Genomic DNA, 23,376 nt, shown 5'->3' with positions numbered 1-23,376 from the left:
TATTTTATCTGCATCGTCTAGATCTAAGGCACGTTGTTATAAGGTCTCGACAAATTGTTCCGTACTTGCAGCTATCAACTTCTGTACAACTCCATTGACTCTCTTTGTATTTTTATTGCAAAATATACATAACTTTTCGCTATTGTCAAATCCCAAATAATAGATTGAACAGATGTTGATGTACCAGGAAGTTCTGCGGACATTGATGACGATGTGTGAGATAGTTGGGGGTTAATTTCTGGTTTTTGTGACATCGAAGCATTGGAACGTTCGCCAATAGTTAATAGTGTTGATGTTGACACATCGGTAGTACATATTGTAGCAATGTTAGGTGTTGATGCAATAGGCGACTTCAATACATCGATTGATCTTTCCCCCAAAGTCGAAGTTTGTGCTGATAGTGTTGAAGAGGCGCTGTTTGTAGGGCATATTTCTTGGGTGAATATTTTTTAACTACCGCAGTAAATGTTCTATAACACGGTGCGTGCGGTATCCCTGCGTTGCATTCACTTCTTCTGGTAATCGCACGTCACTGTATTTAAACACTTCACGACATTTTAGTAATGTATCATTTGTAAAGAGGACTATTTTTTCATTTTTTTTAACACATAAAAAGTTGGAGTATTTGTAGTCATGGTTTACACGCGCTCGCGTGGGTACTGAATTACCAACAGCCAGATTGTCTCATCGCGGCGCGTTATCTCCTCGCCGCCGGCGCGGCGCGGCGTGTGTATGTAAACTCACGGACGCGTAAAACTGCAACTTCAGCATCGTCTGGCACGGATACTCGTCAAAACCGTCTGGCGCTGGGTGCGTTCGATTCGTAATTTTTTTCTTTTTTATTTAAAAAAAAGCAGGTTTCGGCAAGTGTTTCGAAAATCGGACAATTTTTTGTACTTTGAGGGCGTCTCGCAAGGTCTTAAACCCACGAAAATCGTCTGGCATTATTATAGCCTTGATAATCGCACATTTTTGAATGATTTACCGCAAAAATTGACCATCGGCAAGTATTTCGAATTTCCTGAATTTTTTAATGACTAATTAATTATCGCTACGCCAAACTTCTCCACTACATGCTGTCAGACTACGGTTTTCGATTGTAGGGTATAACACTACATGGTTTAAGCAAGACATCGTCCATCGGCAACTTTTTACGGAAAAAAATTCACTGGCTCTTAAACTCTTATATAAGTTTCCTAAATTTACTGAAACAAAGTGCATTTTCCATTCTTTCAAAGCAACTGAATAACTTTCTTGAAGAAGCGCGTGTTTTTAATCCAATAATCTCGATTTTTGGCAAAATAGCGTGGTAGTTTACCAGAGAAGCAGCTGCACTTATTGTAAACGTGTTAGAACTTACCTACAGTTTAGGTCTTTTTTTGCCCAAGTGTAAATGGTTTTGGTTGAAGAAACATTTACCGATTCATCCAAAAGCAATTGTTCTTTGTGCAGTGGGAGTTCGGTGTCCTCTTCTTCACTAACTGAACCATCTTCTGTTGCATGAATTTTCCAATGTTCTATTGAAGTGAGCCTTTCTTCAATTTGGCCGATTTTTTGAATTCTGTTGTTCAATTTTGAAAGAACAAGTCGTCTGAATTTAAAAAAAAAGTTAATAGTTAAAGTAGTTAGAGCGCGTTCGGCTGAAGTCAAGTGATGTACTCGGCCTACCTATTACTTACGGTAAACGTCCCCAAAAAAATGTTGTTATGAAGGAAACATAATTAGAAATACGGTATGAGTGGTATTTTGTACCTCAGCACAATGCAAACGTCTTACATGATTTTTAAAAAGGTATATACAGTAGTCAACTTGACTAGTCTCCCTACTTTTCGACCCTGTTTCAAACCTTTGCACACTAAATGTTGACGACACACCGCGACTAAATATTCACAGTCAAGCGGTAAATCCTAAACGAATGTATTTCTTTTTAATCAAAACGTGTGCGAGACGTATGTAAAAGCCGGGAAAATACATAATTTGGCGTTTTACGTGAAGTCGGTGTAGTGGATTTGGTTTTTCGATGTTGGCGCCAGAGATCCCCAGCCGATATCTTGATCTCGATCCGATCAGTGTGTCAACAAGACGTGTGCAGGCCTTGATAAATATCGCTGGTTTTGGTGTTCTTTCTGAAAGACACCATGCCTTTTGTGAAGAAAAGTGCTCAGCAGAAGAAGGAAAAGATTGTCCTAGCTCAGCTATATACTAGACCTAGTGGAAAAGTCATCATATTTAAACGCGTGCTGCATAGCGTGCTGCCGCGTCAGAGCAGACGCCGCTCTGGCGGTAAATATCTTCCTTATTTCATCATGAACATGTACTTTTCCGTGCATATTTAGATTCGTCACAAAATTTCGCTTCTAATGAGACCCATCTCATTTAAGTCTTGATACAAAAACCTTCGCTAGCTCAGAAAAACTGAGTCTGTTCATAAGAGCCCATGTTAAAATACCCTGTTTTTACTGTCAAATATCTCAGAAACGGCACATAGGAACACTTTTTTCTTTTGACCATTAGAAAGTGCGTCTCTCAGAGAATAAGTGACCAAATTTTCACCAACTTCTTGTTACTTTTACCTAGGCGCTCTAACTACTTTAATATGAAACAAATGGGAAATAAAAATTACCATTTTCTGAAGCAATTTATGATGTGGTCATTGCACTTGAGTTAGCAGTGGAGGTGGATTTTGTAAGAGTCGCCCTCATCTGAGGTGTTTCGTTTAGAAACGATTGCGAGATGGGCGAATTTCTATGCACAGGAGTAAGTGTGGAACAAGAAGAATTTGGCTTTTCCTGAAGTTTTTTCGTATGAACGTCTCTGGTGCTGATGGTGGATCAGGAAATGATGGTAAGTGCGACCTAGTCCACCCCCGCAATCTAAAAAGAGAAATGAAACACTGAAGGGACGAAAAAAGTTTGAGCTGGGACAGGAAGTGTTTGTAAGAGATATCAGAAATAAAAACAAACCAGACTGGATTGAAGCGGTAATCCAAGAAATCGAATCCAACAAAATTTATATTTGTAAACTAAAGGAAGGAGACATATTAGAGCAAATTAAGAAAATTGTCAAACCAAAGTGTGAGGAAGAAAAACATGAAGCAGAGCAACACGCCAGTAAAGTTCCTGGACAACACCAAAAGGCAGAAGCTGTTTCGGTTTCAGTGACGACCCCTCCTGAAAATCCTACCACTTCTGTACTAGTACCCGAACCAGAAATATCTAAAACCTGTACGGAATCTAGACGAAGGGTTAAAAAGCCTACATATTTGAAGGACTATGTTTAAAATTGAATGTTGTGATTGTGACGATGTAAAAGTGTATTTTATCAGTCTTAAAAAGGGAGATATGTAATGTATGTAGGTATTTTTATATAATAGTGGCAACGTAGTATTGAATCTGTGGTAGTTTATAGTTGACATGTTGGACATTTTTTTATGATGACTTGCCCTGCACATTCACCAACAAGTAACAATATCCACAATATTTTTGGCACGGCATTTTACTTCAACAACACTATTAATACACTCGACGATAGCACTGGTTAATTTAGTTGTGTCGTTTATTTCAACAGATCTCACTGGTTTTACTCTTGTGATCGAGGTATGAGGGCATCCATTCACCGAACTGGTTTCCGTCTCTGTGATCGATGGAATGAATATTGCAAATAATAATACCAAATTATGTTATTATGACTGTAAATACAGGAAAATAGAAACGTTTAAGGTTTAACTGTTGTTTAGATCTATTGAGCCTCTGCTTCGCATGTCTGAACCACTTTGCCGAAATTGTCTCGAATTCATTTTCTCGCAGCCGATATGTGCCAAGAATCATAATCTACAATTGTAAATTCATATAGCATCAACTGTAACACTAAATTATTTCCATAATTACCTTTGATTAAAACCAGGGGCGTTCTGGTAGTTAAATTTCTACCGGGAATGACCTAATTTGCCGCCCGCCAACTGAGTCTAATGGCCGTTTGCACCGAAAAATTTAAGCGTGGCTCAAAATCCATGGTAACCATTGTCGCAGTAATCGTTGCCATGGATAAGCTAAGCACCGCTTATATTTGTCGGTGCAAACGGCCATTAATATCGTTAAAAACCGAGTTAAATAACCATTAATTTTAATATATTTAATCTTACAATAAAACTAAAAAAGACGAATAACATATTAGGTAAATATGTACAATCAAATCACAATAGCAATAATCTTGATAGTTCCCTACTATTTTTACACAAATTATTAATAATAATCTCATCATCAAGCGTTTCTAATCCGATTGGCAATACATGAACATGAAGCACTTGAGGTGTTCATTGTTCATGCATTGCCGTAATCTGTTTTTAATAATTTTTAATTGTGAAAAATGCCTTTCGCATTTCGCTTGTGTCATAGGCAGATTAAGAAGAAACTTGTAAACTTGAAATAAATTTTTATACTCTGCCGCATACATTTGAAACTCTATCAACGTCTTCAGCACACACATGAGTCTGTAGATGCAGTGTTAATTGTGTCTTCGGGATCCGATGGGTAAATAAATACCTTCCCACACGTCAGGAGACAACATTAGGATAAAATAAGGCAAACGATAGTAATTCATCGTCTTTTTCTATACCCGTAAGTTGGAAGATTCTATCAAGTGCCTTGGCTGGTAAACTATTCTTTGCTATGGTATGTCTAATAATTCTTTATGAGAATCAAAACGGCTCCTCACAGCAATTATTGCTGCGTCAATTGTTACATTATAACATTTTATCGTATACTAACAACAAAATTTGCCGCCCCAGAAGAAAGAACAGAAGAAATCGAACCCAAATTAAGAAAAATGTCCGTAGTACCCACCTGGATTCTGACCGTAAGTAATGAAGTCTATTTAAATGGCAGGGTCTATATAAAAAGTAATAAATAGTTACTGCAGTATTTATAAGTACATAATATTTGTCCACTTTTTCGTTAATAACAAAGTCACCTATTTTAATATTGTCAGTCTGGTTCAATCATAGCTATGGGACAATTGAGTAGTATGTTAATTTGTTATGGAACTGTACTCAGCCCGAATCGTAGGGTCATTCATTTCATTTCTTAAGGTGGGGACATTTAGGTATCTCAGTCCCAATGAAGCCTGGAACGGCTAAACAACATGTGTTTATCTACGATTCGCATGTTAGACATAATGACTCAATGGTTGCCGCTCAGCATGGACCCGTACCTACAAACGATTATGAAATGTGTTAGAAGGTTTCGACCCACGGCCAATGTTGAAATGATTCCGAAAATCACACTGAGCTGCAACTGAGACATTATTTGTAACATACGAATCGTAGGTAAACACGTGGTTTTCAACCGTACACTGCTCCATTACGAATGAGATGCCTAAATGGGCAATCCTTAGAAGGTGAATGATCAATGCCCCATCAGCACACGATTCGTCAGGGCTGGATACAGTCAAATCAAAAATGTATTTCTCGTGGTCTCCCCGTATATGTTGATACACTCGAACGTACTTGTTACTCCAAGCACCACTTCCTGTCGAACAGAATAATGTGCCCATGCCTGATTTCAATTGCAATTCAAGTAATCCTAATCTGTATACGCAACTTAGTGAGTTGCACAATTTTTCTAAATGTTATTTCAAATTTAATTTTAGCAAATCTTACATCCCTTGTTGCTTGCGTAAAAGAACATAATGATCAAATTCTGGCATGGATTTCAAAAAAATCATATTGTTGATGGTGTACCAGACCTGCCATTTACATTTCCATTGAAATCAATTGAGCAAGTTCAAGTAAATGCAGTATTAATAATAATTACTTTTTCTACTCATATTAGGTAGAATACTGATGGGTTTTTAATTGAGAAAGTTATCTATTATTTAATATGATTTCATTATTCAACTGTTGTCACCCAATCGTATTCCGAGTTTGTCATTACTCTTTTAGGTCACATTTAAGGCGAATTTTGGCGACGAACGTGGTTTATCACTTTATAAACACGGTTAAAGCTGTGACGTCATCAACAACTGTCCTCGCCAAAATGAATTTTTCCATGTTTGATGTTTGTTGTTTGAACTTTGAAGTTTAAAATTTTGTGGTTATGTTTATTGTTTATGTTCTTATTTAATGCAATGAATCAGGAACAGAAATTACTTGTATTAGCAAGTCATTTACTTTTTGATGATGACAATAGCATCATTTTACAGTTATTGCATAACACAATTAATAATTATGGCATATGGGAAAATATATTGTTATGTGTCAGTAGACTAAGGGAAACGCACATCCGACCAGATGGATATTATGAAGATTGGCTACCTCATTATCTAGAAACAGATTTTTTTAGAATGTTTCGTAGGTATGTCACATACCACATTTGAGCAGCTGTTAAAGAAAGTATCTGTAAAAGTTCAAAAAAAGCATTTTCATGGAGGACATATACCAGTGTCCCACAAGGAAAGTGCTTATTAATCACGTTATGGTACCTAGGGAAAGCAGAAACATTTGTTTCTATTGCTGACAAATTTAATGTAAGCGAATCCACTGCGTTACATATTACTGAAACTTACATAACGGCTGTGGCAAGTTTAGCATCGGAATATATTACATGGCCTAATGCTGCAGAAGCTGTTGTTACAGAGCAACAATTTAGAGCAATGGCTGGATATCCTGGTAAGGTGATTTAGGTATATCTCTATAACTACTTACTTATCGACCTTTATGTTCAATTGATAGGAGTTATTGGAGCAATAGATGGATCCCATATCCCTTGTAAAGTGCCAGAAAAACATCAACTGAGCTATTTAAATAGGAAACATTCCCATTCCATAATACTTCAGGGAATCTGCAATGCAAATTGTATGTTTACCAATATTTTTGTTGGATTTCCTGGATCGGCTCATGATTCTAGAGTAAATAATTTTGCGTGGAAATTATACCTATAAAAACCTGATATTTTATAGGTATTTCAAAATAGCAGTTTCTACAAAAATTTAGAAGAGCTCGGGCCAAATACTTATTTTTATAACAAGAATCATTTACTTGGAGATTCTGCATATTTCTTGAGGGACTGGTTAATTACTCCTTACATGTATGTTACGGTAATTTTTGTAAGAACTGATTTATTAGTCCTAACGTTTCAGTGATAATGGTCGGCTAACCAGAGCAGAATCAAATCATAACACAATTCATAGTCGTACAAGAGTAGTAATTGAAAATACATTTGGGAGACTAAAAGGAAGGTGGAGGATCCTTCAATATGTCAACGTATATAGTGTTAAAAAAGTAGTTCTAATAACTACAGCATGCTGTGTGTTACATAATTTTACATATTTGTCTAAAGATCACATATGGCCTGAAACCCATGTTGAGGACGATACATTTTATGCTAACAGTAGACCTGAAAAAAGTTCATTACAAAGCAATATGAAAAAAGTAATTCCATAAAAGATTTATTAATGAGTAATGTCTAACACGAATACTTAACTATGAAACTTATGTATAAATTTTGATTTTTTTAATAAACTTGACTAAGGCATTGATTTTAATCTGATTCAGACGATTCACGTTTTCTTTTCTTTTTCCCTTCAACTATTTTCTTGAATAATGATAGAAATTCTTTCTTGTATTGATTTTGTTCCTTCAATAAATTTTCGATAGATTCGAAATTACGTTGGTTGCTTTCTTGCTGTTGTTTGTGCAATGCTTCTATTGATGACAGAATTCTATCTGAATTACTTTTAGGCTTTAGTTTAGATGGACGGGCAGTGGGTGTTGAAGTCCCACTTGTGGAAGGGGTGGAAGGACCAGATTTTGTTTCTTCTTGTATTTCAATATTCTCTTCACTGTTATTTTCGTTTTCCTGTTCACCAGTCAATGAGTCTACAGTGTATGTCGGATTAACACTGTGTTTTGTGCCATACAACTTGTGCATTAAATCAAAATATGGAGGTAGTGGCTTTCCACCTTCGGTGCCAGTTTTACTATTTTTTGTTAATTGTAAATAAGATTTCATTAGGTTATGATATTTTTGTCGGCAACGTTCAGCTGCTTCTTTGCCATTACCAACATGGAATCCCTCTTGATTCATAGCTTCAGCTAGCATTTGCCAAACTTTTAACTTGACAGTTTTTTTATCATTAAATAAACGGTCATATTTATCACTACTTCTCAGTGTTAAAAAGGTTATAATCGCATTTATGTCAGCTTGAGTTTGATTACGAGCTGATTTCCAAATAACATCTTCTACGGATGTACTTGCCGAAGGCAAAGGGTTTGTCATGGTCTCTGAAGGTTCCGGAATTTTTAAACGTAGGAATTGGTTTTCATCAACCGCAACAAGTGCATTATCATCAATGTTTGTGTATTTACCGCATGCCGGCGGCAGTTTATATTTTGTTCCATCTGTAATTACTAATGTAGTTGGGAGCAAAATTTAAGTCAATTTTTTTACCTTCTAATTCAATTACATAGCAATCATCTTCCACATCTACAATACTTGCATTTTGAACGTTTTGCATTATAACGTAACGAATAAGAACTTCATGAAAATCAAAATACACAAAATCGTACACAACGAAGCGAGGTTAAATTGTTTAGTGTTTACACTCGAGACTCGACCTCGCACTCGGCCGAAAACGACAACACGAGTATTTAACGAACCGTTAAACTTGCAATTGAACACTTCCCTCAACCATCATCCAGCGTTTCGTGAAACCGCGTTACGATTTCATAACAATGACGTCACTTGTTCGTCGCCAAAATGCATTGGTTCCTTATACGCGCACCACATTCATCGCCAAAATTCGCCTTTAGTGAAACATGTATGTAACAAAAATCAGGATCTCGGATCCCGATAAATTCAGTTGTCAAACATTAATGTCAATCAAACAAATTACGAGAAATCAGGTTGTGAAAATGGACTTTAGTGTAATCATGATGAGCAGTGAGGACTCCTCCGGATGTTGAAAAAACGGCAAAGCAAATTATCCTTAATTTACTTCCTGAAAAATCTCGCAAGAAATATGAAATGGTGTACAAAACGTTTATGGATTGGCGTAACACAAAATCGATAAGTTCGCTTTCAGAAAATGTGCTTCTAGTATATTTTGGCGAATTAGCCGAAAAATACAAATCTTCATCTTTATGGGCCCGTTACTCTATGTTGAGAAGCACCATTAGCATTCATAATAGTGCGAACATCGATATCTATGCAAGATTGCGCGCCTTTTTAAAACGAAAATCTGAAGGTTATCAACCCAAAAAATCAAAAACGTTCACTCCTGAGCAAATTAACACATTTTTACGTCAAGCTCCGGATAACGTATAATACCTCATGAAATTCACAATTACGGACGATAATGTTATTATTACTGTAATTATTGAATACAAGTAAGGTACCGGAGGGATATAAGGCCCACCTAACATATAAAATTCGTTTACTGTGTAATATATTTATTACAAACCCATAAACAAAAATCATAACTTAAATATGTAAGACTCCTTCATAAAAGCCTAGCACGTTGACTGCGGTTGTCATTTTTGACGATTCATTTAATGCGCGACACATGCCTATGGGGGCATGTGAACATATTTAGTTTATATGCGACCCATGCCATTTGTGGCATGTGTAAGCATGAAGCAAGTAGAGCCCTCCATTTATTATTTTTCACACTTCTGCAGTAATATGAGGTGCGGATCTTATCTAAATAAAGTAATCTTTATATGAACAGAACAGCACATGCCTCCTGGGATACGTGCCGCATAGAAGTAAAGATAATTGTGTACTACCTTATAAAAACCCTTTTCTCAGTAAAACGCGCGCTATATAATATTTGTAACGTTTTAATATCTTGTTATAAGGATATTTGGGTACACCTAAATGTCATGTTACAAATACAAGTCAATTCATTGTTAAAATTCTAAATAAGTAGGTAAAGTAAAAATCATAAAACAAAAAACAAATACTGTACGAAAACTAAACACTTCTTCAGAGATTAAAAAACCTATTTATGAGTCTCATTAAAACAATTTAAACAATATCCGGGTTCGCCTGGACAATCTGCGCAATAAGTGACCACTCTTCTAACCTTCTTATCCACCTCACGATGGGATAAGCCTGATGCTTTTAAAACCTGACGGCACTGTTTGCAAGGTTTACGCTTCTTCCGCCCAGGACCATCTGGTTTTGTTAAACTGTGTACTCTCTTTTTAGGAGGTTTTGGTGGCTCCATAGGTTTAACAAGTGAATATGCTAGCTGCCTTCTAAATTCCGTAATACTAAGTTTAGTTTCAGAACACATGTTATATAAAATTAGTGCATTGACGACACATGTCCCAAGGATCATTTCGAACATGACCTTTCTGTAAAAAGAACAGGGAAAATAATGGCCAAAAATATATAAAGAAGATCTTACCGATACCACTTCAAACTCCTTCTAAGGACACTATGATACGAAGACATTTGATCTGAATAATCAACGCCCTTTTTTGCTGAATTGTACTGTATAATACATAGTGGCTTAACAATTTCTTCTCCTTTTTTGTTTTTCTTCCCAATGGGTAGTAAATTCGTATTATGTGAAGGTACACTGCTAATCATCAAAACCTGCCTTTTATCCATCCATTTAATGATTTTGATGGAATCTTTTTTCTTCCCATATATTTCACCCCGTTTGATGTTCTTTTTAGTAACAAATGAAGGTGGTAAACCTTTCCGATTGGCCCTCAATGTGCCACAGTACATCATCTTTTCTTTCAGTAACCGACTAACAAGGGGAACGCTGTAGTAATAGTTATCGGCATATAGGATTTTTCCTTCTTTATCTTCAACACAATCAAGTAGCTTGATGACAACTGATTGTGAATGTCCAAACTCCGGTACTGTATCGCCTTTTCCTGTATAAATTATTACGTTGAAAGTGTAACCTTCAGGTGAGCAAAGTTTGTACAATTTAACTCCATATTTATGGCTTTTATTTGGAATATACTGTCGGAAAAGGAGTCTTCCTCTAAAAGGCATCATTGACTCATCTATAACAAGTACATTACCAGGTGTTAGAGTTTTTTGAAAATTTTTAAGAATGAGTGAAACTATATGTGCTATTTTATAAAGTCGATTAGATGCATCACTGGTCTCATTGTTTGCGAAATGTAAAAATTTTAACAGCAAAAGGTACCGATCACGTGTAATAGCATTTGCTACAAAGCTGTTGTGGAACATGGGATCTTTGGACCAATACAGATTAATATGAGGAACTTGAGTAAGGCCCATAGCTAAAGTAACACCTAAAAATGCTCTTATTTCATCTCGATTAGTCGCAGTCCAGGAATTTAGTCTGGATTTTCTGGAACGCTGGACAGTCAACTGTTGCGTGGCATAAATGTTTGTCTCATTAACAATAATGTCTAATATGTCACTGGTAATAAAGCGGCCAAAGGCATCATTTGGCTCCTCAATATCTGAATTCGTGATGTTAAGTGTACATTTTTGAGAAACGATATCTTCGCCAGTGTCATCATCCTCTATGTCAATCCATTCATCAGTGGCGTTATCGTTCCTTTCTTGATCGATATTAGCGTTTGTTAGTGGCGACTCGATTTCTTCACTACTGGAAGATTCATGATCCTCAGAAGATGATGTATCTGGTACGTAGTTTTTATCTGCCAAAGAATCATCACTACTATAAGCATCGTTGTTACTTCCCTCATCTGACAAAAAATATGATCTGTCTACGTCCGTATTTTCTTTTTCGGGTGCGTTTTCCCTTTCATTAGTTTGGATGACACCTTCTAAGTCATCTTCTAACACGCTACTCGAACACTCGCCAATTGTTTCACCACTTTTCACTACCCCTTTTGTCGCCGCTTCCACTATCTTCTTCGCTCGCGTAGACATGTTTCATCAATATTACACTTATTGAAAAACAAACAATATGTATATAAACCTCACACACATTTACAAAACACAACACGCAATACGAATACCCTAACCCAAGAAAATCAACAACAACAAACCACGTGTCTCATGGGGCATGCGTCGCACCAAGGTAATATTAAATTACTACTGTGCGGCCCATGCCTCAAATGGCATGTGCTATAAGTCACCAATTAGCTTGTCATATATTCAAAACCCAATTGAATGGTATATGTGCAACTGAAATAGCTTAAGAAATAGCCATGTAGGCGCCGTCGCAGTTATTGCAATATATAGCCAAATGTGCGTTCGCATACAACTCAAACTATACACATGCCTCAAAAGGCATGTGTCGCAGTCAACGTGCTAGAATACAATTTAAAAAAAAATCAAATGAACATTAATTTTTTGAAAAAAATAATGATATGGGCTTTATTTTCAGCCTGGATGGAAAATAAGGCCCAACATAAAAATGAATTAATTATCCTGGCATTTTGGACAAAGTAGTTCTTCCACATCATCTGCGGTTAAACCAAGACATTCTTCGTGTAGCCACTGCTTACATGCACCACAACATCGCATGTCCAGCTGCTTGCTTGATTGACAAAGGTAGCAGTACCACGATTCATCATCACTAGTAGAATTTTCTTTAACTGCAGCCGAATGGGCATTTCCTTTATTAAATAGCTTCTTTGCAACGTGCTGTGATTTATAATTGATTGCTTTTCTCCTGACAACCGCCTTCTTTTGAACAAGGTCAGGAGTTTTCACCATTTCCAAGAAAGATTTTTCTTTGACTGGTAATTCCTCTTGTTTAGCATTCCTACTATTCTCTGGCGACAATGTCTTCTCACGAAGAACTTGTATTTTTGCATCACCCTTTACTTTTTGTTTTTTGTTTTGTGCACATGATGTTCCTGCTACTGATACAAGGCAGTTTTTGGGCACAGCATTTTCATTTCTTTTTGTAGATGATTGTATTTCTTCGCCCGAGGCCATTGTCATCTTCGTCGAAGGATGGTTGCCTTTCAATAATCCTCCTTGTTACTGTCGATGGAGCAAATGCTTCATCAGATATCGCATTTTTGTCAAATGGGTAAATACCTGTGGTTCTAAACCCACTCGTTATATTAGCAACCGTCATACATTTTCCCCAAACTGGTGTAAAAACGGCGGAGAATCTTTCTTTTGTCAGACGGCGATCTGGATTTTGGTCTCAGTACATTAATAATTGGTCATCCCAGTAGTGTTCAAAAGACCTAAACACTGTTTTGTCTAGGGGCTGGAGTTCATGTGTTGTGTTGCTGGGAAGACAAAATAACTCGATGTTATTTTCTTCTGCCTTATCCGCAATAGTGACATCAAGATGACACGCAGCACCATCAAATATCAGTAGCACTTTTCCTTCCGGTTTGTATTTAGCAAAGTGGTCTAGCCATTTACAAAATAGTTCAGTAGTCATACTGCCCTTGGGACTAATAGAAACGATTGAACCTGCTGGTAGATCATCCGAAAAAGTAGGTTTTTCACGAATTCCTTTAAACAGAATCATTGGGGGTATGGCATGTCCTACAGCATTCACACATGCCACAATTGTTACGTTCTCTCCATGCCCTTGAGATACAAGATGTACTCTTTTGGATCCTTTCATTGCTAACACAGATTGCTGATGGTGTAAGGTTAGTCCACAACCTTTCTCGTCCATATTGAAGATCTTATTCGGAGAATGTTTTAAGTTAAAGGTTTCCAACAAAGTGCTTAATTTCTCGAAGTAATCCCCTACTATAAATCGATTCAATTTTTGGGATCTAGCTGGATTCATGGATTGCGCTTTCCTCTTGCTGATGCGTGGGTGTCGTTTTAGAAATGCAGAATACCAATCTTTTCCAACAATATTTTGGTTCTATTTCTTGGATTCACATCAATTCGATTGATATTAATAAAACTGTAGACGCTTCTTCTTAAAGCTTTTGGGGTAAGAGGTAATCATATATTTGCTAATCGAATGATTCTATTTTCGAGATCCATCTCTTGCGCTTCAGTAAGAATTGGTTTACGCTCCAGCTTCCTTACTGTCTCACCGCTTTTTAAATGGTTTCGTAAGGTGCGCCAGTCTGTTGCTCAACGTCTCTTTGCGAATGACCTTGGCGTAGAAGCCTTAAAGCATCATTCATCATATCCGCATCCCAATTAGCTCGCAACCCTCGACATTTATACTTTCCCATCTGCAAATAAAAACGAACTGAAAATAAAGCCCACAACATAGGTCGGAAAATATGGCCCGGGCCTTATTTTCCGAAACAACAGTAATACAAAATTAATTTCTCACAAAGCCAAAACATGATCTAACCTCTAACTGAATAGTAACAAGCGTGGCTATGTAATCATGTTCAAATTAGAAACAAAGAAGTATGGATAAATTGACCATTGTAATTTAAAAAAACACACTCTATCGTCACTTATAAGTTGATGTTATAATAAAAACTCGAAATAAATATTAACACTTAACGCGCATAAATTCACAAGCTTGTTAGTATATGGATTCCCACTGATGTGAAGTAAGACAGTAAGACGACTTTTCGCGATTGGTGGAAAAACAGCGCTAAATTTAAACGTGGGCCTTATTTTCCGCTGGGCCATATTACCCTCCGGTACCTGAAAAAGTATAGTATGAATAATATACTATTACTGCTTTGGTACGGCAACGATTTACTTATTATCGATTTATGTACAATTTCATTTTTTTAGGTGAAATACTTATCCACTCGAGGGGGTAATAATGTAACGCGAAAAACTAATAGGATTTTCAAATACATCTTAGCGGATATTGCAGCCATCAAATTTAATTATTATGGGAAACGATCTGATAAACGTGCTTTTGCTGAGTTAACATTGAAGAAATTAATAGTCGGTAAGTGTCCTTAATGCTAATAAAACCCAATTCTGTAGATCTCTTTTCCAAATATGTATACATAGTAAATTTAACTTCTCTTTTCTCTTTAGGTGCCGTCAAACATACCATTCAAAATGGAACTGACAAGGAAGTGGAAGACTGTATAAGAGTGTGGTTGAAGCATGCTCCAGATCGCTTAAAAAGGAACAAAGCAGGATCGACAGAAAGAAAGATTAAATATAAGTTAAAACCCATAGTTTCTAAGAGACAGTTGTATCGTAGGATAGCTCTTACTGTTAAAAATACTCTTCATACTGAGCAAGCTTCTCGAGGTAAGGATACCCCTCTGTTAGTCCCTTTAATCAATGCATGTGAACCTATTGGAAGTGTCTATTCATACATTTGGCAACATTTACTGATGATAAGCTAATCGATAATGAGGCAAGTTCTCATGCTAGGGAGGATTATTTTTACAAAGATTTTTTCAGCAAAAGAATCTAATGCCACATTACTTTGTATCATTTCAACCATTAGACAATGGGGTGTTAATTTCACTGTTACTCACTGTGCCATTACGGGATTGCTACATGCTTTAAAACCCTATCACCCAGAAATTCCGTTAGATTCTAGAACCTTGTTAAATACCCCCACAAAATTGACTATAAAACAACCTGATAATGGGGAATTGTGTTACCTTGGTATAAGAAATGTACTATCTTCTTATTTAATTCAGAATAAAGCATTTTGTGGACACAACATTTTCCTTAGTTTCAATATTGATGGGCTTCCCTTGTATTATATGTATATAGGGTGGTGACTTGTACAATGCATCATAGGGATTTCAATGTAAAATTCATAACATGCGATTATTGGCTCCCCAAATTATTTTAGAGCAAAAATGTATTAAGGTTTTTACGACAATCAACCGTATTAGTTTTCAATTTTTTGCATAATAAAGACGGAAATTTGGAAAAATAAAACCCCCACCTTTTTCAATAATCTGTGATGCCATGGAATTTTATAATACAAAAACTACGCCAATATCCGTCATGCCATGGAATATCTGTTATAAAACAAATCAAATTCTATCAAAAAGTATTATATTTAGAACAGCGAATTCAACATAAAGAAAGACCAAATTACTAAAAGCGGTTTCCTAATATAACAATTTACAATAAATGTTCGTATAAGTCACCATTAACTGCAAGACAGTATCCAAGTCGATCACAAAATCCATTTCGAACTGCTGCTAATTGATAGCTGGATATCTTTTTGTTTTAGAAAATTCCATGGCATCGCAGATTATTAAAAAAGATGCGAGTTTTATTTTTGAAATTTTCCGTCTTTATATGAAAAATATTGAAAACTAATACGGTTGATTGGCGAAAAAAATTTTTTCTACAAAAAACTTTAATACATTTTTGCTCTCAAATAATTTGGGGAGCCAATAATCGCATGTTATGAATTTTACATTGAAATCCCTATGATGCGTTACGCAACTCACCACCCTGTATATCTCAAGATATCGAGAGGCTGTTTTCGCGAGCTTATTTAGGCATTATTTAGCTACTTTTTCATGAAAAAAAAATTGAACCAAAGCATTTAATTTTTTTGAGAAAATTAACCATTTCTGTCGGAATGTCGAAAAAAGCCCTCAAGCGGTGATATGTGAAACTAACAAAACTTCAAATAGTATAATATTTGTAGCTGAAGAATAGCTCTTTTGAACTAACCCAAGTTTGTTTAAATCGGCTCAGCCGTTTCGAAGATACAGGGTGTTCTTTACGGAAACCTTTGAATACCCCCCACTACTTCATTTTTAGAGATACAGGAAAAATTTTTCAGATTATCGTCAACTTCAAAGACCGAACATTTTTTTGTTAGGTTAATATAGCGGAATTCACAGAAAAATCACTTTTTTAGGATATGGTTCCCTGATATTTGTCATTTTTATTGTGTGTAGCACCGTTTCAAATTTTATGTAATAATAGTTCAAAAGTTATAGAGGTTATAGATTTTGTCAGTAAATATTGTTTATGAATTACCGTAGGGCTTAGAAGAACCGTGACAAGGTAGCTATCTTTTCACTAATTCATGATTATTTGCAGGCGACTTCAGAATCTTTAATGGCCGTATGCACCGTAGCGTTTTTAAACTGGATTAGAGTTTAAACTTGGTTAAATAACATAACTGCTATGCACCGCTAATGTTTAGAGTGCTAACGAAGCTTAAAGTTACACCGGCAATTTTGCTCGTTTAAGTGTGTAATCTCGATTTAAGGTACACGCGTGCGCGCTAGCATCTGTCACTGTGTAATCACATAACCTCAACTTCGGTCTTCTCAAATCTCTTGGAGTTTTAAAATTCGTTAATCTACCATGGAAATTGAAGACGAAATGTTTTATGACGATGATGGTGACATGTTAAACATAATTGAATACGGTTTTCCAAGGCGTGTTTACCAGAGGACCAATTATTTTGACGACATGGATGAGCTATCCTTTTTTAGAAGGTTCCGATTAACTAAAAATACAGTTTTACATTTGTTACCACAAATATTACATTTGTTACCACAAATAGAGGAATTTCTGGAGTTCGATAATGATTTGTAATAGTAGGGGAGCTAGCACGAAATCCACTGAACGAGAATGATCAAAATTTTAACCGATGGAGTTCCATTTTGCCCTATCAGAGTATGCTAAAATCGATCGTCTGCCGCCTCAGGTCATACGACTTAAGGCGCTGCGGGTACTTCTTGCGGTACCAATTCTGAAAGGTTGTTTTTCGAAAAAATAAGTTATACACCAAATGAAAACGTTGATAATAGCTCTTAAAAAAATATTTTAAAAAATCGCGCGCATTTGATAACTCCGTAAAAAAACAATTCTTAGTCGGTTTTTCACGAACTTTCTACGGATATAACTAGGTTACCGTTGGAAGAATGAAGCTGATTTTTTTTACAGACTAATGAGAGGTAGGGGAGAGGTGCGTCAATTGTTACAAATTATTTTTAAATCCACATAACTTTTTCACAAGTCATCAAAAAATATTTATTTTTTATCACAAAATAGCTAAACTATATAGGTGTTGTTAAACCAAACAGAAAACAAAAACAACTTTCATATACGATTATAATGTCATTTATGACAACTAGTTCAAAATGTAACAATCGCCCCACCGAGGGGTCAATTGTGACAGTACCAAGGGTCAATTGTTACAAATGGGTTTGGGTTAAATGGGTATATTTGTATCATTCTGATAAACAATTAAGACAAATGAAATATGGATCATTATTCGCACAACTGCTGTGCGCCCATTTTCGGCAATCAGTGCATTGTAACCAATCCTCTTTGCTCTTCGAATATGGTTTGCAACACACAAGACAAATAGTAGTTTCTTCTTCAGACGAATCACCAGAATAATCGTAGTCGACGCTTTTCTTTTCCTGTCTCCTTCTTTTTGTTGTCAAATGGTTTGGCAGTTTTGGAATTTTCTTGACATCCCTCCTTTTCTTTTCTTCCTCTAAAGCTTCTTTCTCAGGAGTATCGGTGTAGATAGCTGTCTTACCTTTTGCCCTTCCAATTTTTGATTTTTTTTTATATTGCGCCTTAGGAAGTGGTTTTATATCCTCAAGCGATTGTCGTGTAGTAGGTGATGTTGGTGGAGTTTTGTGTAAAGGAATTTCACGATCTTGAGATGAATATTCCGTTACTTGAATATTTGACACACTTGCATCTTTTGAACACCCAGCTTGTGGTTCATTAGATGATTCATATGGCATATCAGTAATGGAAGCTGGAGCAAAATCACTTTCTTCGAAAATATGATCGTTAAATGGATATATTCCTGTGCATTGAAATCCAGCAATTATATTCGACGCTGTGGCTGCTGCTAACAAGGCACTTTTGACTAATTCTGGCAAATCATAGATTGTCATTCGTTCACCTGGATGGTTTCGCATCCAGTGATCTGCTGCAATATTAAACTTTGTCTTAAAGGGTCCAAACACAGATCTGTCAAGCGGTTGAAGCTTGTGCGACGTGTGAGGAGGGAATGATAAGATCGCAATGAAGTTTTCTCTGCAGAAATTTATCACAGGTAAACTTATATGGGAGCTGTGATTATCCATTACCACCAATACGCGATTATATTCATTTGGTTTTGCAAACTTCTTAAAGTGTTGCATAAATAACAAAAAGTCCTCTTCCTGCATCCAACCACTTTTGTTAGCAGATCCACTACAACCAGTGGGACCATTTCTTAAGAAATGTTGGTGAAAATTTTTCCTGGGAAATACAAAGAATGGAGGTACAGCATTGCCAATGGCATTCACAGCTAAACAAACTGTGACCAAAGTGCCTCGTTCTTGGGAGGTTATTGCGCCAACTTGTTTTGTGCCTTTTTCAGCTAACACTTTGTGAGGTTTTTGGCTTGTAGTTACCCCCGTTTCGTCAATATTATACATATTTTCTGGTCGAAATTTCCATCTGTCCAATAGCTCAGCTAAATTTCGATAAAATTTTTCAACATTAGGCTTATTAAAGTTCATTGCACGAGCTAGGCTAGTTGCTTGGGGCCTCCTAACTGATAAGATAGGATTCCTTTGCATAAAAGCCTTATACCAGTCAATGCTGGCCATCTGAGATTCTTCCCATTTGGAGGGAAAGTTTAATTTTAGATGTTTGGCAAACTCGTATGCTAATTTACGCAAGTCTTTAGTGGTCAAGCCAAAATACAGTTTACTAGCAGAAGTACAGTACGAAACAAGCTCCTTCTCTCGTTCCTCTGTAAATACTTTATTATAAGGTTTATAACCTGTATTGACCGTTTCCGTTTCTTTGTATTTCTTAACATATCGAGCAAGAGTCATATGGCACATACCTAAATCTCTAGCTACACTTCGGTTTTTTTCTCCTCCAATCACACGTCTACACGCTTCGACGTACTTTTCCTCCTCTATTGTACCCCTGGCAGATTTACGAGGGCGTTTATATACCATGTTTACGTTCAACTGCAACAAGAAATCCACACTAGGATCCATAAACACATAAAAAAAACATAGGGGTCAATTGTTACAGTAACAATTGACACCCATGTATTTGTAACAATTGCCACACCATTACGAAATAACACACTTGAACCTGAACCTTTTTTTTTATAAGTAAAACAACAAATACCCTTACCTCACACCAACGCTCAATTGTTTCCGATTATTTTAACACTACTTTCACCTCCGTGAGTTGATTATATTCGATGTAACAAGAAAAAATGTGCCGCATAAAAATTTTACGTTAACCTCCTAAATGGAATGATCATCAACTGTCAGAATACCGCGGCAACAACATGATCGGCAAGTTCGTCGGTAATACAGTATAGCAATGGCCGTCGGATGATATATTATGCTTTATTCAGCGGCTCATAGATGATGCTGTATGAACATTGTAACAATTGCCCCCCTGTAACAATTGACACACCTCTCCCCTACAGCCAATGACTATATGAGAGTGTTTCTTTTTTAAATTTTTTCTCTAATTATAAGATATCTTATAATGTTAAGATAATAAGATAATCTTGTAATTAGAGAAAAAATTTAAAAACGAAACACCGTTAAGTCATTAGTAGTACTTATCATATCATCAGTCTGTAAAAAAAATCAGCTTCACTCGTCCAACCGTAACCTAGTTATATCCGTAGAAAGTTCGTGAAAAACCGACTAAGAATTGTTTTTTTACGGAGTTATCAAATGCGCGCGATTTTTTAAAATATTTTTTTAAGAGCTATTATCAACGTTTTCATTTGGTGTATAACTTATTTTTTTGAAAAACAACCTTTCAGAATTGGTACCGCAAGAAGTACCCGAAGCGCCTTAAGTCGTATGACCTGAGGCGGCAGACGATCGATTTTAGCATACTCTGATAGGGCAAAATGGAACACCATCGGTTAAAATTTTGATCATTCTCGTTCAGTGGATTTCGTGTTAGCTCCCCTACTATAAGTTTGGCGCAATTTGAGTAATTTAGCAGCAATTTACAACTGGTATCTTTTCAGAAACAATAGTATTTCTCCCATTAACAAATTATTGGCTACATTAAGATTTTACGCATCCTCTGGACATCAAGTATCTATAGCAGATTTTATGGGATTCCATCAATCCACAGCCTCCCGAGTAATAACACAAGTTTCTGAAGCTATTGCTGGATTAAGACCAATTTATATCAAGATGCCAAGAGATCATGAAGTCATACACACCAATCAGGATTTTTATCGAATTGCGAGATTCCCCAGAGTGCTTGGTTGTATTGATGGAACACATATAAAAATACAGTCTCCAGGTAATACTTATTTCTGTTTAATGGCTACGGTACAGTGAAAACCTTAGATGGTGAAGATGCAGAGGTGTATAGAAATAGAAAATCAGTGTTTTCAATAAACACACAGGTTATTGGCAGTTCTACACTTAAAGTGTTTGATATTGTTGCAAGGTGGCCTGGATCCACCCACGATGCTACTATTTTTAATAACAGCAGAATTAGAGCACGTTTTGAAGCTGGCGAGTTCAACAATAACGTTATTCTTGGTAATTATTTATTACTGCATCTTTAATTTATCTATAAAACTTTAATTTGTAGGCGATAGTGGATATACATTAAGGCCATATTGCTTAACTCCTCTTCTGAATCCAATAAGCAGAGAAGAATCATTATATAATGAAGCCCATATAAGAACCCGAAACACAATTGAACGATTGTTTGGGGTTTGGAAACGCAGATTTCCAGTGTTGGCATATGGTTTGCGATGTAAGGTGGAAACCACATTAACAATTATTACTGCCACGGCAGTATTGCATAACATAGCAATAGATATGAAAGAAGACGTACCACCAATTCCAGAGAACATTAATGCAAATGAGTTGCAAAATTTAATTGATTTAGGTGAAGTTCCGCAACTACCACAAAACGTCAACCATGTTGGACTGTACGACTATCGTCGAGAACTAATAAACAACTACTTTGCAAATTTATAATGTACAATATAAAAATAGAATAAGTTCCTAGTTTAGAGTTTTTTTTTTAATTTCAATTTCTAATTCTAGTAGCTGCAATTCTAATCTTTGCTTTTCCTTTTTCATTATTTTATCCTCCTCTAATTGCAATATTTGTTTCTCGACTAATATTAAACGTTTATTTAATAACTGCTCATATTTTTCGGCAACAGCTGACGATGATAAAGCTTTAATTTGCTGCACTGGTCTACGGCGGTTGCTTCTCAGTGGAGTTCTTGAAGTAGATTGTTCCTAAAATGTAAATGTAATTCTTTATAAATAATAAATACAAATTTCATTCTTACATTTAATACAGGATTGATTGGATTCTGTAAATTACTAGGCTTGTAATGTTTCCAGGATTCCACTGCAACAGGCGGATTTTCCTGAAGGTTACAGTAAATTATATGTTATAGGTACCACATTTACTCTTATGCCTTACCTGCTCAACTATTTCATCTTCATCATGTTTTCTTTTTTGCGTTGCACTGGACGCAGGGGATGGTACATCACACTGTAATACACAAGAATGTAAAAATTATAAAAATAAACTAATATATATATTACCTCAGGATCATTTGTGTCCATGTCAAAGATTAATGTGTCACCAACCTCAATAGCTACAGGTGTTACGTCACAGTCACTATCAAATTTATTTTTTAACCCAGACACCGTCTTTTCATTCATAATGGACAATAAGAGCATGTCTGCAGGATCATCTTTAGTTGGGGGAACCTGTCCTCCCCCAGTTCGAAGCAGCTCTTGTCGTTCATTACTTTTAATTTTGCGCACTTCCTTTCTCTGGTTCTCATAAAATCTTTTTAAACATTCCCAATCTCTAAACACGCCATTAGGTAGACTAGAGTTAAAGTCCTCCTCGACCATTTTCCACGATTTTATCCTATCTTGAACATAAGTCCTATCTGTTTTTTTTATCTTCTATTACGCTTGCATATTTATTGGATATTATCGACATTAATAATAATTTTTCGGACGGTGTAAAATTTGGAGCCCTCTTTGCGTTGGTGCACGTCTTACCCATTGTTATTCTAATACCAAAATTGCAAGAACGTGGAGAAATAAATTAAAAACCTTCTTCAATGGTAACAGGTTATGTTAAAGCCACAGACCGCGTTAAAGTTTAGGGAATTTGCTTCAATCATAAAAATCAAATGGTTTCTTTCGTTTAACCAATCCCTATTAGTATTGCGCCGGTGCATTAGAATTAAAATTAAATCGAGTTTAACCGTTAACCGCGATTACTTATTAGAAGTTTAAGTAAAAATCGGTGCATACGGCCATAAGTGTACGATACGGGTGATACTCACTACAACACACCACCACTTCATTGCATCCCCAAAAAATTAAAGTTTAATTTTATGAAGGAACCGTTTTACCTACGTGGTGTGGTGAGGATGAGGCTTCCAAAATCCGACAATGATGAGAATTTGAAAACAATCAGCTATTATACAGCGATTTCCTACAGACGTGATGATCTTATCCCCAAATTTTAAAGCAGTTATAGAGTTGATAGT

At 36.2% G+C, this 23,376-nt stretch overlaps 4 protein-coding genes across 4 annotated transcripts; 1 reads left to right on the top strand and 3 right to left on the bottom strand.

The window, feature by feature from the left end:
• Window positions 1–7,522: 7,522 nt before the first annotated feature.
• Window positions 7,523–8,552, bottom strand: LOC116160417. Its single transcript, XM_031473610.1, has 2 exons — window positions 8,445–8,552; window positions 7,523–8,395 (listed from the first exon to the last, which is right to left on the bottom strand). The coding sequence occupies exons 1-2, from the start codon at window positions 8,509–8,511 to the stop codon at window positions 7,536–7,538; spliced, it is 927 nt and encodes a 308-aa protein (XP_031329470.1). The 5' UTR covers window positions 8,512–8,552; the 3' UTR covers window positions 7,523–7,535.
• A 2,914-nt stretch (window positions 8,553–11,466) lies between these two features.
• On the top strand, window positions 11,467–21,858 carry LOC116159921 (putative nuclease HARBI1). The gene is made up of 7 exons (XM_031473020.1): window positions 11,467–14,602; window positions 14,655–14,817; window positions 14,910–15,131; window positions 16,908–17,407; window positions 20,848–21,131; window positions 21,179–21,376; window positions 21,429–21,858. Exons 4-7 carry the CDS (start codon window positions 17,178–17,180, stop codon window positions 21,821–21,823), a joined length of 1,107 nt encoding a protein of 368 aa, XP_031328880.1. The 5' UTR covers window positions 11,467–14,602; window positions 14,655–14,817; window positions 14,910–15,131; window positions 16,908–17,177; the 3' UTR covers window positions 21,824–21,858.
• Window positions 17,780–20,169, bottom strand: LOC116159920 (tigger transposable element-derived protein 6-like). Its single transcript, XM_031473019.1, has 2 exons — window positions 19,983–20,169; window positions 17,780–19,810 (listed from the first exon to the last, which is right to left on the bottom strand). Exon 2 carries the CDS (start codon window positions 19,796–19,798, stop codon window positions 18,050–18,052), a length of 1,749 nt encoding a protein of 582 aa, XP_031328879.1. The 5' UTR covers window positions 19,799–19,810; window positions 19,983–20,169; the 3' UTR covers window positions 17,780–18,049.
• LOC116159922 lies at window positions 21,834–23,272 on the bottom strand. Its single transcript, XM_031473021.1, has 4 exons — window positions 22,409–23,272; window positions 22,284–22,355; window positions 22,147–22,227; window positions 21,834–22,093 (listed from the first exon to the last, which is right to left on the bottom strand). Exons 1-4 carry the CDS (start codon window positions 22,724–22,726, stop codon window positions 21,851–21,853), a joined length of 714 nt encoding a protein of 237 aa, XP_031328881.1. The 5' UTR covers window positions 22,727–23,272; the 3' UTR covers window positions 21,834–21,850.
• Between the last annotated feature and the right edge of the window lie 104 nt (window positions 23,273–23,376).

The sequence above is a fragment of the Photinus pyralis genome, unplaced genomic scaffold (assembly GCF_008802855.1).
Source record: "Photinus pyralis isolate 1611_PpyrPB1 unplaced genomic scaffold, Ppyr1.3 Ppyr1.4_LG1, whole genome shotgun sequence".
NCBI classification, from domain to species: domain Eukaryota; kingdom Metazoa; phylum Arthropoda; class Insecta; order Coleoptera; family Lampyridae; genus Photinus; species Photinus pyralis.
The sequence above is the reverse complement of the archived record's forward strand: the minus strand, read 5'-3'. Positions and strand labels throughout refer to the sequence as shown.